This window comes from Rhincodon typus, chromosome 5, assembly GCF_021869965.1.
Source record: "Rhincodon typus isolate 14 chromosome 5, sRhiTyp1.1, whole genome shotgun sequence".
Taxonomy (NCBI): domain Eukaryota; kingdom Metazoa; phylum Chordata; class Chondrichthyes; order Orectolobiformes; family Rhincodontidae; genus Rhincodon; species Rhincodon typus.
Genome location: NC_063336.1, coordinates 95105779 through 95120890, shown reverse-complemented (window position 1 = coordinate 95120890; position 15112 = coordinate 95105779). Strand labels below are relative to the sequence as shown.

At 40.5% G+C, this 15112-nt stretch overlaps 1 protein-coding gene across 1 annotated transcript in view; it reads left to right on the top strand.

The window, feature by feature from the left end:
* LOC109932846 (disks large-associated protein 2-like) overlaps positions 1–15112 on the top strand; it is an 86220-nt gene that overhangs the window by 56637 nt on the left and 14471 nt on the right. The window contains exons 6-7 of the mRNA XM_048597011.1: positions 11192–11546; positions 12725–12819. Of these exons, the coding sequence (XP_048452968.1) occupies positions 11192–11546; positions 12725–12819 (450 nt within the window). The remainder of the gene's footprint in view (positions 1–11191; positions 11547–12724; positions 12820–15112) is intronic.

The following is a 15112-nucleotide window of genomic DNA, read 5'->3' as shown; positions in this document are numbered from 1 at the left end:
CCAATAGGTAGCTTTCACCTTCCCTCTGACAATGGATTGCATTGTTTTGTCAGATATTATTTTTATGCAAATAGGCCTACAGTTTCCCAGATTAGATTTGTTCACTTTCTCTAAAGGGACCAACATTAGCTTGTCTTTATTAATTGGAATGTCCCAACAATCAGTGACCCATCACATTGATTATTAATTCGTTTTAGATTTCATTTCTTATTTCTATAGATAGGTATTGTACTGTCCTTCGGCATTGGTTCACTTCAGACCTACAGATATATTGAAAAAGTATAATGTGTTGATGTCAATTTGCATAGGTCCAAATAACTTATTTCTATTAACAAATGGCATTGTATAAGTTAATATTGCAAGGAAGTATTCACTGTGTACATTTTCTTTCTCCACTTACCGTTGGTTTCTTACTTATTAACCTCTAGTATGGTTTGCACATCTTCCCTTCCATCCTTTTGCTATTTTGGTACTCAAGAGTTTCTTGCTGTTTTTGATATTATTCCAGTTCCCACACTTCCCTCGTAATTAACAATTTGACATAATTCTAAAGCTTCCTGTAATCCTCTGTAAAATTTGTGAAGTTTAACTATTTTTCCTTTCTTGTGTTATTATTAATGGAGTTTCTTTTTATTCTGCACATTCCTTGGTACTTCTTTGAAGTAATCCCATATGTCCTACTCAAAAAATGCTAATGAATCATTTTGCCTCATCTGTTTGTCTTTTCCCTTATGGTTGGCATTTTTCCAAATATTCAACTTGATGTTAGTTCACTGCAATGTTGAATCATGAGTCTCATCAAGCAAAGTCAAGTTATAGTTGCTTTATTTTATTTGCATTCTGTTACTGGGGGTCACTTTCAATGGTGACCAAAAGCACCTTCTTGTGATTTTTCTAATACATTGAAGTCATTATGGGTTACAATCGTCAATTCTAACTTAGTTGTGTCACATTCCCCAAGTTTTATCTGATTCACTAAAATCGTTGATAATGTAAGCTTCCCATTCGTACCCCAATTTTGCACCATCTCAAATTCTGATCCTGCAGGAGGTCTTGATTTCCACCACTGCCCTCTCTCGCTGTTTGAAGCTTTGCATGAGCTTTGCTAAAATAAGAATTGTCAGGCCAGTAATTCTACTGGCTAAATGCTGACATAAATACTTGAGTTTTAAGAATGTCCTGAGAAAAAGGTAACCAAGCCCAAAAGGAGTTATTTGCTTTTAAAAAGATGGCCACTATTTCTCCATAGCAACAGTATAAAAATTGGCTGCCACATTTCTTCAGGTTTCAGGTTCAACATATAAGGATGATTCATGTACTTTTACAGACGTGACTTTACCACCCAATATGGAAGGAATCCTATCCCAGCATCTGGGTCAGAATCAACATCTTAAAATCTAGGGCTCAGAGTTCTACTCTGCTGCATTCCCTTAAAAGACCACAGATACAAAATGTTTACTTTATCTATTTGTATTCTGTTTGGAACAATTCACTAGATAATTTTCCCCAGACATAAGGTGGAAATTTCTATTTTCTTGACCTTTCAAATGTAACCAGCATATATCCAATCTTTTCCTATTGATTCTATTCTTTCTCAACATTCTGTACCATACTGTCATATATTTCTATTCATGTACTGAAGTAATCTATATTATTATTATTTCTACTTCATTGTCCTCTGATAGTAATGTAGCCTGTAGCTCAGCATTCTGTTACTAATTCTTCTAGCATGAGAGTACATGCACTTTCCTTGATCCTTGGAATGTGGAACTTTGTCAAATGCCTTTTGGAAAAGCCAGGCACAGGACATCAACAGGCCCTTGTTCTTTCATAGCTTTGGTTTTGGGAAATAGGATTTGGGGTAATCCAGGATGGAGGAAAAATTGTGGCTGTAAGAGCTCGTCCATTTTTGAGGCTTTTTTTGTATTGGAGTTGATTTCTTCATATTCTAGGAGCAGTAATTACTGTTTTGTAAGTTGTTGCATTGTTTTCAAACTTTGGGGAATAAAAAGAAATCAAACCAATGGCACTTTCAAAAGGGAGGAAAAGAGTTAAAGCAATGACGACTTGGGACATGAAACAGATGGAGCCAAAAACCTGCACAGCTATCTGACCCAGCAGTGAACCTTCACAGCTGTCTGACCCAGAAGTGAACCTTCACAGCTGACTGACCCAGCAGTGAACCTTCACAGCTGTCTGACCCAGCAGTCAACCTTCACAGCTGACTGACCCAGCAGTGAACCTTCACAGCTGTCTGACCCAGAAGTGAACCTTCACAGCTGACTGACCCAGCAGTGAACCTTCACAGCCGTCTGACCCAGCAGTGAACTTGCACAGCTGTCTGACCCAGCGGTGAACCTGAACAGCTGACTGTCTCTGCTGTTTGGTTTCAAGTATGGCTGGACATCAAAGTTCATTCTAAGAAAAATAAACAAGCAGTGAAATTCAAAGCTGACCTGGGGGAAACCTGTATGGGGAAGCTCACAGCAGAGCAGCAGCCAAGTGTTTTTTTTTTTAAGTATAACTTTACTGTTTTTTTTCTTGTAAATCTACAATAGTGAGAAGAGTGGGGTTTTTTTACTATATGTTTTATTGAGATGTCTCTTGATTAAATTTAAAAATATAGAATATAGGTACTAAGTTAGCCTGGAACAGTGTTTATAGGGCAGTAAGACTGGACATTTTTCTGGGATATATATTATTATATATATGATATTATTATAATATAATAATATTATATGATATTATTATAATATAATATATTATATTATTATAATATAATAATACTATATATTATATATATTATTAAGGTGCAAAGATAGCCTTTAGTAAAGTGATGTGCTGTTCATGACGGATGTGGGAGATTAGGGAGAGTTTCCATGCTGCTGATGATAATGTTTGCAGGAAGAGTGTTTGTTTGGAAATCCTATTGGATTGCATGGATTGATTGAAGCGGCAGTTAGAGGCAATGAGGAATTTACAGGAACTATGGAGTGTAGGAAGTGCAGTGCAGGAAGGTAGAAAAACCACAGATACAGTGGGGTAGATGGATAACCTCCAGAAAAGGTAGGAGGGGTAGACAGGCAGTGCAGGAGGCTTCTGTAGCTATCCCCATCTCAAACAAGTGTGCTGTTTTGGAAAATGTAGGATGTGAAGGACTCTCAGGGGAATGTAGCACTGACAGCCAGGTTTCTGGTAACAAGACTGCCTCTAATGTAACGAGGGGTACATCAGATTTCAAGCAATCAACTGTGATCGGGGACTCTCTAGTCAGAGGCACAGACAGACATTTCTGCCTTTGACAGTGAGACATCAGAATGCTGTGTTGCCTCCCTGGTGCCAGGATCAAGGATGTCTTGGAGAGGGTGCAGAATATTCTCAAAGGGGAAAGGGACCAGCAGAAGGCCATTGTACACATTGACATAGGTAGAGAAAAGGACGAGATTCTGAGGAGAGAATATAGGAAGTTGGGTCTAGGCCCGAAACGTCAGCCTTTCTGCTCCTATGATGCTGCTTGGCCTGCTGTGTTAATCCAGCCCTGCACCTTGTTGTCTAGGAATTTAAAAAGTAGGTGCTTGAGGGTAGTAAAATCTGCATTACTCCCAGTGCCATGAGTTATTGAGTGTAGGAATAGGGGGATAGAGCAGGTGAATACGTGGCTGTAAAGCTGGTGCAGGGGAGAAGGATTCATATTTTTGGATCACTGGAATCTCTTCTAGGGTAGAAGTGACCTATATAAGAAGGACGGATTGCACCTGAATTGGAAAGGGAACAAATATACTGGTGGGGAGATTTGCTAGAGCTGCTTGGGAGGATTTAAACTTGGTTGGGGGTGGGGGGAGACCCAGGGAGATAGTGAGGAAAGAGATCAGCCTGAGACTGGTACAATTGGGAAAAGGAGCAAGTCAACCTATCAGGGCGGGCAGGAACAAAGCAGAGAACAAGGTAGCACTGATAAATTAAATGGCATTTATCTCAGTGCAACAGGCCTAACAGGTAAGGCAGATGAACTCTGAGTATGGTTGGGTACATGGGACTGGGATATCTTAGCAATTATAGAGACATGGCTCAGGACTGGCAGCTTAATGTTCCAAGGTGTAGATGCTATAGGAAGGATGGGGGTTGGAAGGGGGTGCAAGAGAGGAGGAGGAGTGATGTTTTTGATTAGGGATAACATTGCAGCTATACTTAGGGAGGATATTCCTGGGAGTATGTCCGGGCAAGTTTTTGAGTGGAACTGAGAAATAAGAAAGGGAATTTCACTTTATTGGGATTGTATTATAGACCCCCCCAATAATCAGCAAGAAATTGAGAAACAAATTTGTAAGGAGATCTCAGTTATCTATAAGAATAATAGGGTGGTTATGGTAGGGAATTTTAACTTTTCAAACATAGACTGGGACTGCCATAATGTTAAGGGCTAGGATGGAGAGGAATTTGCTAAATGTGTACAAGAAAAGTTTCTTAATCAGTATGTGGATCACCCACTAGAAAAAGTACAAAACCTGACCTTCACTTGGAAAATAAGGCAGGGCAGGTGAATGAGTCATCAGTGGGGGAGTACTTTGGGGCCAGTGACTATAATTCTATTAGTTTTAAAATAGTGATGGAAAAGGATAGACCTGATTTAAAAGTTAAAGTTCTAAATTGGAGGAAGGTTAATTTGGATGGTATTAGGCAAGAACTTTCAAAAGTTGATTGTGGGCGGAAATTCACAGGTTCGGGAACGGCTAGAAAACAGGAAGCCTTCAAAAATTAGATAATGAAAGTCTAAGGGCAGTATGTTCCTGCCAGGGTGAAGAGCAAGTCTGGTAGGTGTTGGGAATACTGGATGACTAGAGGAATTGAGGTTTTGGTCAAGAAAAAGAAGGAAGCATATGTCAAATATGGACAGCAGGAATCAAGTGAATCCCTGGAAGATTATAAAGGCAATAGGAGCATACTTAAGAGGGAAATCAGGAGGGCAAAAAGTGAACATGAGATAGCTTCGGCAAATAGTGTTAAGGAGAATCCAAAGGAATTCTACAAATACATTAAAGACAAAGAGAAGCTAGGAAAAGAATAAGGCCCCTTAAAGATCAGCTAGGCCACCTATATGTGGAACTGCAAGAGATGAGGGAGATACTAAACAAGCATTTTGCATCAGTGTTTACTGTGGGGAAGAATACAGAACTTGGGGAAATAAAAAGTGACATCTTGAAAAATGTCCATATTACAGAGCAGGAGGTGCTAGACATCTTAAAATGCATAAAGGTGGATAAATCCCCAGGACCTGATCAGGTGTACCCTAGAACTCTGTGGGAAGCTAGGGAAGTGATTGCTGGGCCCCTTGCTAAGATATTTGTATCATCGAAAGCCGCAGGTGAAGTGCTGGAAGACTGCAGTTTGGCTGACATTGTGTCACTATTAAAGAAAGGTGGTAACAAAAAGCCAGGGAAGTATAGGCTGGTGAGCCTGACATCCAAGATGGGCAAGTTGTTTGAGAGGATCCTGAGGGACAAGATTTGCATGTGTTTGGAAAGGCAAGGACTGATTAGGGATAGTCAACATGGCTTTGTGCATGGGAAATCGTGTCTCACTAACGTGATTGAGTTTTTTGAAGAAGTAACAAAGAGGATTGATGAAGGCAGAGTGGTGGACATGATCTATATGTGCTTCAGTAAGGCATTCGACAAGGTTCCTCATGGTAGACTATTCAGCGAGGTTAGATCACATGGAATACAGAGAGAACTAGTCATTTGGATACGGAATTGGCTTGAAGGTAGAAGACAGAGGTTGGTATTGGAGGGTTGCTTTTCAGGCTGGAGGTCTGTGACCAGCGGTGTGCCACAAGGATCAGTGCTGGGTCCACTGCTTTTTGTCATTTATATAAATGGTTTGGATATGAGCATAGGAGTTAAAGTTAGTAAGTTTGCAGATGACACCAAAACTGGAGGTATAGTGGACAGTGAAGAAGGTTACCTCAGACTACAACAGGGCCTTAATCAGGTGGGCCGCTGGGCCGAGCAGTGGCAGATGGAGTTTAATTTAGATAAATGTGAGGTGCTGCTTTTTGGAAAGGCAAATCAGGGCAGGACTTGTACACTTAATGGTAAGGTCCTGGGGAGTGTTGCTGAAGAAAGAGACCTTGGAGTGCAAGTTCACAGTTCCTTGAAAGTGGCGTCGCAGTTAGACAGGATAGTGAAGACGGCATTTGGTATGCTTGCCTTTATTGGTCAGTGCATTGAGTATAAGAGTTGGGAGGTTATGTTGTGGCTGTATAGGACATTGGTTAGGCCACTTTTAGAATATTGCATTCAGTTCTGGTCTCCCTGCTCTTGGAAGTATGTTGTGAAACTTGTGAAAGCATGTTGCCAGGGTTGGAGAGTTTGAGCTATAGGGAGAGACTGAATAGGCTGGGGCTATTTTCCCTGGAGCGTCAGAGGCTAAGGGGCATTGATAGGGTGACTAGCCAAGGTCTTTTTTGGGTAGGGGAGTCTGAAACTTGAGGGCATCGGTTTAAAGTGATAGAGGAAAAATTTAAAAGGGACCTGAGGGGCAACATTTTCACACAGAGGGTGGTGTATGTGTGGAATGAGCTGCCAGAGGAAGTGGTGGAGGCTGGTACAATCACAACATTTAAAAGGAATCTGAAAGGATATATGTATGGGAAGAGTTTAGAGGAATATAGGCTAAACACTGGCAAGTGGGAATGGATTATTTTAGCTTGGCATGGACAACTTGAACCAAAGGGTCTGTTTCTGCGTTGTGCACCTCTATGACTCTATGTTACTACTTCAAAGAATTCCAGTAAATTGATAAAATAAAATGTCCAAAACCATGCTGACTCCTCCCAATTACCTTGAGATCTTCCAATTGCCTAGTTATAATCCACTTAATGATTCATTCTAACACATTCATCATGAAAGCCATCAAACTAACTGCCTATTGTTTCTTCTTTTCTGCCTCTCTTGCTTTTTGAATAAATGAGTTATGTTTGCCACTTTCCAGTCTGATGGAACTGTTCCAGAGTCTTGGAACATTAACACCAGCACATCAGTAACCTACTCTTTTGAGAGACTAGGATGAAGTCCATCAGGATCTGAAGACTTATAAACCAGGAGACCTATCATAGCCTGAAATGTTTTCTCAACAGAGCCTTCCTGACCTGCTGAGTTTCTAGTTTTTTTTATATTGCAAAGTATTTTGCTATCTCCTTCATATTGGATCCAATTACTTCCATGGCCAGGTACTACCAACCCCAATTGCCTCAGGCTAAAGGGAGATGCAGTACTGTACACAATTCCACCAACAATGCAGCTATTCCCTTCATATCATATTGAATTGTCCGTCGTGGTTCTTAAACGTACAAATTTTTGGGTCACAGCCAAGAGTTATATCAACTGAGTAAAGTGTCAGGCTGGCTCATTTGGAAAAATGGGATAGAAATGTGTTCCTTTCATCTCATAGATTGTGATATTTTAAAAACAGTCTCATTTATGTGTAAAAATTGCATCATTAGACCACCATTTAATCAGACATTCATGTGCCAAACATCAGAATAATGCTTGAAAACATTATTTTACAGCACATTTTTTATCATTCTGGGCAATTCTCCAATATTGTCCATTTCCAATTCACACCTGTAGTCTCCTTTTCTCAACGTGTGCAGTTCTCATTCCAAATGGGCACCTTTTCAGCATAGCTAATTCACAACAATAAATATATTCTCGGTATCAGAATCTGCTTCTGTTTTACCCTTTGTCACTGATTAATTGCCAGTCTTTTCCTCTATCCTGTAAGCTAGAGCCTCAGTGACAGCCTGACTCCTTGAGCAATTACTTTTTGTCCTGTTTTGACTTTCCCCTTCAACTTTTACCTACTGAAAAGGCTGGATATTACTGACCTATAATGAGTGTGTTTTCTGTGTGGATGCATAAAACAGATTGGGTAGCCAGCCCAGTAACTTCCCACCCACCCCAAAGCTCACAGCATAACATGGAGGGTAGGCAGACCCTGAAACCAGAAGCTTATTCTCTTATTTAAATAAATATTCAAGGGTACATTGACCTTGCTAAAAACTCAAATGACTTCAATATCCTCCAACTTATGCATGAAAATATTGACAAATAGGCAGGAGTAAGCAATCAATTTTCTTTTTTTTTAAATGGCAGTCAGGAAGAGGTTTGCTATCCAAATTTATAACATTTTTTTTAAAATCAGCGAACATGTGGTATTCCCTTGCTTCTCCTAGTTGTCTTTGTTAAGCATGTCAAAAGCAACGTACTCTGTTGTCAACCTGGAAGAAATATTTGGGAGACTCAATGCAGCAACAATTGAATAGCAGCAAATTTAAAAACTGTAGCCCTGACTCAGTTAAGAAAAAAAAAATCTGCAGGGGATAATAAATATTCTGTTCTTCTTAATGTTCCTATGAAGTATTCCATTATCCACTTGAAAGATGCAGTACCAGTCTCCTGAAAGCTGAAATAATTCATCCAATGAGATATGGCATCAATGGTCTAGTGGTATTATTGCTGGGCTGTTCATCCAGAGACCCAGATAATGTTCTGAGGTCCTGTGTTTGAATCTCACCACGGCAGATGGTGGAATTTGAATTCAATAAATATCTGGAATTAAGAGGCTAATCATGACCATGAATTTATTGTGAGGAAAAGCCCATCTGGTACACTAATATCCTTTAGGGAAGGAAACTGCCATCCTTACCTGGTCTGGCCTACATGTGACTCTTGAGGTTGATTCTTAACTGCCCTCTGCAGTCAAGGATGGGCTAGTTCGGGGTGCCCTCATCCCACACATTTATTAAAAAAAAGTTATTTATATAGGAAACAAGGTCATGTTTGAGCTCAATTTGTTGGCCAATCTCAGGACAGCATATTTTCAGAGAGCAAAATCAGCCATTACTATCTCTTACTACATAATGTCCAATGATTCCAATTGACAACATCCTGTGTGAGAATTATGTGTTTGACAGGTTTGAGCTTGCTTACCATCAACAATGCCTTTTGCAATTCAATGCCTTCATATACTCACTATTTATACTTATTTTTGAACTATAGCCACATAAATGTTGTACTTGAGGGTGCCTGACCAACCCCGAGAGTCATAGCAGACTCTAAATGTTAATTCGTTTCTTCTCTCCCCACAGATGCTGCCAGATCTGGAAGTTTCTCCAGCATTCTCAGTGTTTGCTTCAGATTTCCAACAACTGCAGTTTTTGCTTTTATTCACCTTATAAGGAAATCATCACTGACTTCCAGAACTGCACTTTACTTTTATTCATTAAATGGATGTCTAAGCCTGAATGTATTGTTTATCCCTCATTGCATGTGACGTGTTACCAGGCATAAGAGGGCTGCATTCAGACCCTAGTCCATATGCCAGCTTACTACATGTTAAGGTTGTAGTTGAGTTCTGTGCCAGGGCTTCAGATGAGGATTTCAAAGTAATGACATACAGGTGAACGCTGATGCCACTGCACATCAAGATGTTTGGTGCAGTACGTCTACTTTCATACTTCACTCTCTGGCTTGGGATCAAATTAACAGTTTGAACAATGCAAATGTGTTAGGACAAGGACCCTTCGCAACATGGGACCCAGCACTAGCCATCCCACAAGTGACTAGCAGGAAATCACACCCAAATTTCTACCTTCATGTCCTGGACAACAGCCTAATTTCAGAGCCAAATAGGTTTTCTACATTCCAGCATGAACAAAGTCAATGGGCTGAATTATGGCTTTTGAAGTGGGGCAGAAATTTCCTCAGTTGCCAGACTCGCCCTCAATTAATAGTCCTCTGAATGGTATAGTTTTGGCTCTGGAAGGACGGATGTGAAATGGACTTTGGCACCCTGACCTCAGAAGCAGATCGAGGACATGGGCAATGCCAAGGTGGGCTCAGCAAGGAATCCACAGTCCCCAGCCACATTCAGTGGTCTAAGTCACGAACTTATAAACAAGGGTAATGAGTTTTCCTTTGAATTTAGCAATTTTTAAAAGCACATTTATATGTTACTATAGTCACTCCAGTTTACTTGTGTATACAATTCTATCCTGAGAAGAAAGATATTCGTTGTTGAAAGAATTGCTTGAGCACTCTGATTACTACTTTCATATTGCTGGATTTCAATGATGCTCCAATCATACAATCAGATTATCTTGTGTTGCTTCTTCATAGCTGATTTGTAATTATTTTATGAATAGGGTGTTTAATTGTGTCACATTTGGAGACTTGAATCAGTCTGTGGGTTGACTTAACAGACAGGTGATTCCAGCCAATCAATCTGTTGACACGTGGAGGAAATTGTTTTCTTTAGAGAATGTGCACAAGCTTTTGGGCTTTGAAATTTGAAGGCACGACACCTGTTTTTCAACTGCAAAGCAGTTTGAACATCCAATATGATGGATGGAGAGTTCATTCTGTGCTTGTGAAAAGAGACAGATGGATCTATGGTATCTAAGGCAGACAGTTCTCATTTTTATATTCTGTAAATACGGGCGCTAACAACTGCTGAGGATCCCTTTGCAAAATTGAATGTCCTAATTAAGATAGTGTTCAATTGTTCGCCTGTGCTGACTGCACCTGATTGGTCAAGCCTGGGGATGGACTCAGAGCAAAGTAAACAGACACTACTGAAAGACCTTGAAACTTCACTGTAAACACAAATGTAGACATTTTGCAATTGCAGAACAACAACCTATTAACAATTCTTAAAGGTTCAGCTGGAAGCTGCCACCAAAATGGTAAGGTTTTAAAAAGATACCTGAATGTGACGTTGGGAAAGGAGCAGTTAATTGTTCTCTAACTTTCCCCACTTCCCTTCCTCTCCCCCCATTCTGATCACCACCTCTGTCACAACCACCTTCTCCCTTTCCAATCCCTGCCCCATCCCTTTCTTATGGCCCATTTTCCCATCATTCCGCCTTCACCCAGAACCTACATGAAACTGAAATCCTCTTCTCCAGTAAATCTGCCTGGAAGTGGCAATCTGGACATCAGAAAGTCATCAGTCTCACATGAATGAGATCTGATTCCTGATATCGGGACTGCCACAGGCCTTTCCTGTTCTGGAATTATCATAGTGCAACCAATTTCTCGGCTTGTCCCTCCACTACCCTTCTACTCAGTGTGTGTTTTTCCTTAGAGTTTCATTACGAATAACCTTCCTTCCTCTTCTTCTCAACAGTTACTTGCACTAATTACAAAAAGACCCCGCCACCTGTACCACCTCGAACCACATCCAAACCAGTGATTTCAGTGACAGCCCAGAGCAGTACAGAATCAACTCAGGATGCATATCATGAGAACCGAGCTCAGAGGAGTTCCCCATGGCCCCAAGATGGCAGGATCATTTACAACTCAATGGACAGCCTGGACAGTACAAAGGCTGTGAACATTGCACTGGAGTCAGCTGCTACCCAGCACCACGCTATCAATAACAGCAAAAGCAGTGCAGTTTTAACCAGAGACAAAGCCATCTTAACCTTAGATGTGACAAAGGCAGAACAGTACCTGAAGAATCAGCGGTCCTCGATTGGGATTCAGGTAAGCTGTCATTGACATATCCTCTCTATGGCAACTCAAAGATAGTAAGAACTGCCGATGCTGGAGCCAGAGATAACACAGTGTGGAGCTGGAGGAACACAGCAGGCAAGGCAGCATCAGAGGAGTAGGAAAGCTGACTTTCAGGTCGGGACTCTTCTTCAGAAATTTCCGACCCGAAACATCAGTTTTCCTGCTCCTCTGATGCTGGCCGGCCTGCTATGTTCCTCCAGCTCCATACTGTGTTATCGCTTTATGGCAAGTTGGACACGTAACTACTGTAAATAGCATTGCATTACATGAGTTGCACAGATGAGTTGTTATTCAAACGTACACCAGCATGTGTAGTAATCAGGATCATAGTAAAACCAGTGGCAGAAAAGAAATTCAAAATAATAGCTGGAGGAAACAAAGATTCATCTAAAATCTCATCTCAATCAGAATTTATCATCAAATAGAATAAAAAAGGCATATTATAAGAAGGTTCAGGCAATTGGGATGACTGTAGATAGCACCATTTAATGAGCTGGTACTGACAAGCCACATTTGGAGTGTAGTGCACAGTTTTGGGCCCCATATCTCAGGAAAGATGTACTGCCCTGGAGCGGGTTCAGAGGAGGTTCACGAGTATGGTCCCAGGAATGAAAAGCTTAAACATATGAGGAACGTTGAGGACTCTGGGTCTATACTCGATGGAGTTTAGAAGGATGAGGGGGGATCTAATTGAAACTTACAGAATACTGAATGGCCTGGACAGAGTGAATGTTGGGAGGATGCTTCCATTGGTAGGAGAGACTCGGACGTGAGGGCACAGCCTTAGAGTAAAGGGAAGACCTTTTAGAACAGAGATAAGGAGAAACGTCTTCAGCCACAGAGAGTGGTGAATCTATGGAATTCACTGCCACAGAAGGCTGTGGAGGCCAGGCCATTGAGTATAATTAAGATGGAGACAGACAGGTTCTTGATTGTCAAGGGGATCAAGGATTACGGGGAGAAAGCAGGAGAATGGGGTTGAGAAACTTATCAGCCATGATTGAATGGTGGAACAGATTCAATGGGCTGAATGGCCTTACTTCTGCTCCTATGTCTTATGGTCTTATGGTTTTAATGCACTGAATGATTTCTGTCTGTGCTGTAATTGTTTTGATTCTATTGCATTCTGACTCTGTATATTGGGCCAGGTGGATGCCGTGGAGACAGCAACAGACTCAGACACAGACAGCAGAGGCCTTCGGGAGTACCACTCAGTGGGAGTGCAGGTTGAAGATGAAAAACGGTAATTCAAGCAAGAAATGAGTGCTCTTGCAAATTAAGCAATCTAGTTTTTATTTAAACAAACAACATGCAAACATCTGGAAAGAAAAGACTCCTTAGCTAAGGAGAATTAGAAAGGAAGTGTAAATGGGAACAAGTTAATTCCCAGTTGTGTTTCATTACAGCATTAATACAGCCCCATGCTGATTAGGAAGGATTCTCAATTAAGAAGTTATGGTCAGTGCTTTTTCTTTTCAGGGGTTATTTGCAGCATTGAGTCAAACTCAATTACAGCAGCAAAACAGCTGTTGAACACTGTATACTTGAGATAAGTGAAAGAAGTAAAAGGCAATAAAAGGGTCACTGTCTGAGAGGCAACCAGACTGTTCAGAATCTAGGTGTCCTATTTGACCTCAAGCTAAGCTCCTGATCCCATATCCACTCAGCATTAAGACTGACTACTTCCATGTCTGTAACATTTCCGTCTGAAACCCACCCCACCCTCCTCCACCCCAACAACCAAAAACCATAACTTACCTGCAGCTGAATCCCTCATCCATGCTTTTGTTCCCTCTAGACTCCGCTGTCCCAAAGCCTTCATGTCCAGCCTCCTGCCTCGCACATACCATAAAATTAAGATCCTCCAAAACTCTGTCTGTATCCTGACTTAGACTAAGTTCTGTACAAAAACAGAAGTTGCTGGAAAAACTCAGCAGGTCTGGCAGCATCTGTGAAGAAAAAAAATCAGAGTTAATGTTTCAGGTCCGGTGACCCTTCCTCTGAACTTCACCCTTTTTTCACTGATGTAAACATGGCTTCCAGTGCGGCAAATCCTCAAATTTAAAATTCTCATCCTCGTTTTAGATCCACCCATGACCTTTTCACTTTCAATCTCTGCATCTTCAACCAGTCCTATGACCCATGAAGATATCTGAATTTCTCCAGTTTTGGTCTCGTGTACAACCTCTATTGTAATTGCTCTACCCACTGGTGAACATACCTTCAGCTGCCTTGGTCTTAATCTCTGAAATTCCATTGTTAAACATCGCCAGCAATTTGCTTCTCTTTTCTCCTTCAAAACTTTCCTCATTAACCTAGCTTCTGATTACTTGTTCTAAAGAGTCTTTCTCTATATTCCAAGGTGTCAAATAGTGTTTGTTAAAGATCAATGAAATGATTTACCAGCCAAAGGCTGCTGTATCAATAAACATTGCTGTTGTCATTGTTGTTTAAAAATAATCTCCACGCTGTTATTGAAAAGGCCTGTTTAGCTAGTACATTTTTGTCAAAACGTGGAATAGATTATATGATCAGTCAAAGACACCACTATAAAATCAGCTGAATGAGACCCGGATATTGTTTGCTAAAGAAATGAGAAGTAACACTGGAACCATAGTTATTATTTTTAAAAATTATAAAAATAAATTTTGGATTATCAACAATAGGGAATGAAATGGAAACTAGCTTTCTTGCTTCAAAGCAGCAACACTTGAATTATGTATGTGAGGACTTACAGTTACTCTGTTTAGAAGTCAGTGGCACTAAAGCAATTCGGAATGATAAACGCAAACTAGATCATGCCCATGTTGACAACCTGGGAAATAAAATAAATGCATTAAACCTGTACTGCTAGATATTCTTCAAAATGACAATGAAACCTAACACTTTGGACATTTTTAACTATTTGAGGATTTAGAAATTTTTTCAGACTTTCCAAATGGAATGTCAATTTCTTATTCAAAAGGCAAACAAATCTTTGTATTTTGCATGCGTATGGGTTACTTATATTGAACCTTTTAAGTGGAATTTTTGAAATACTATAAAACTAAAGGATATAATTTTATCTCATAAGCTGCATAACGTTGGGCCAGCTTCTCAAAGTTAAGTCTGAACCCAGCACCTGTATTAATTATGAGGCCTGACCATGTGCTATATTGCTATAACATTACTGTGTAACAATATTTTTTTATATGGAAATGGACAGGTAGTGAGACTGGTGCCCAATCAGTATCATTAACCATCTCCAGGAGGTAGGAGCTGCCTGCCATTTTGCCAATGCCAAAGAAACGCAGCAGTCATGTTTGAGACTACCATTGTCTTTCCCATAAATGGTGCAGGCAGTTTCTTAGAAGACTAGGAGCTAAAGCGCAGAGTACAATGGGTATGCAAACATAAGAATGTTCCAGTGTTGAGTGCAGTCCCAGTTGGCCCAACAAAATTCAATCTTCTACAAAGTTAAATTTACTTTCTCTTGTCCTCTGAACAAACCCAGCTACTTGCATTGATGTGCACCTGTGAATTTGAGTTCTCCAAAA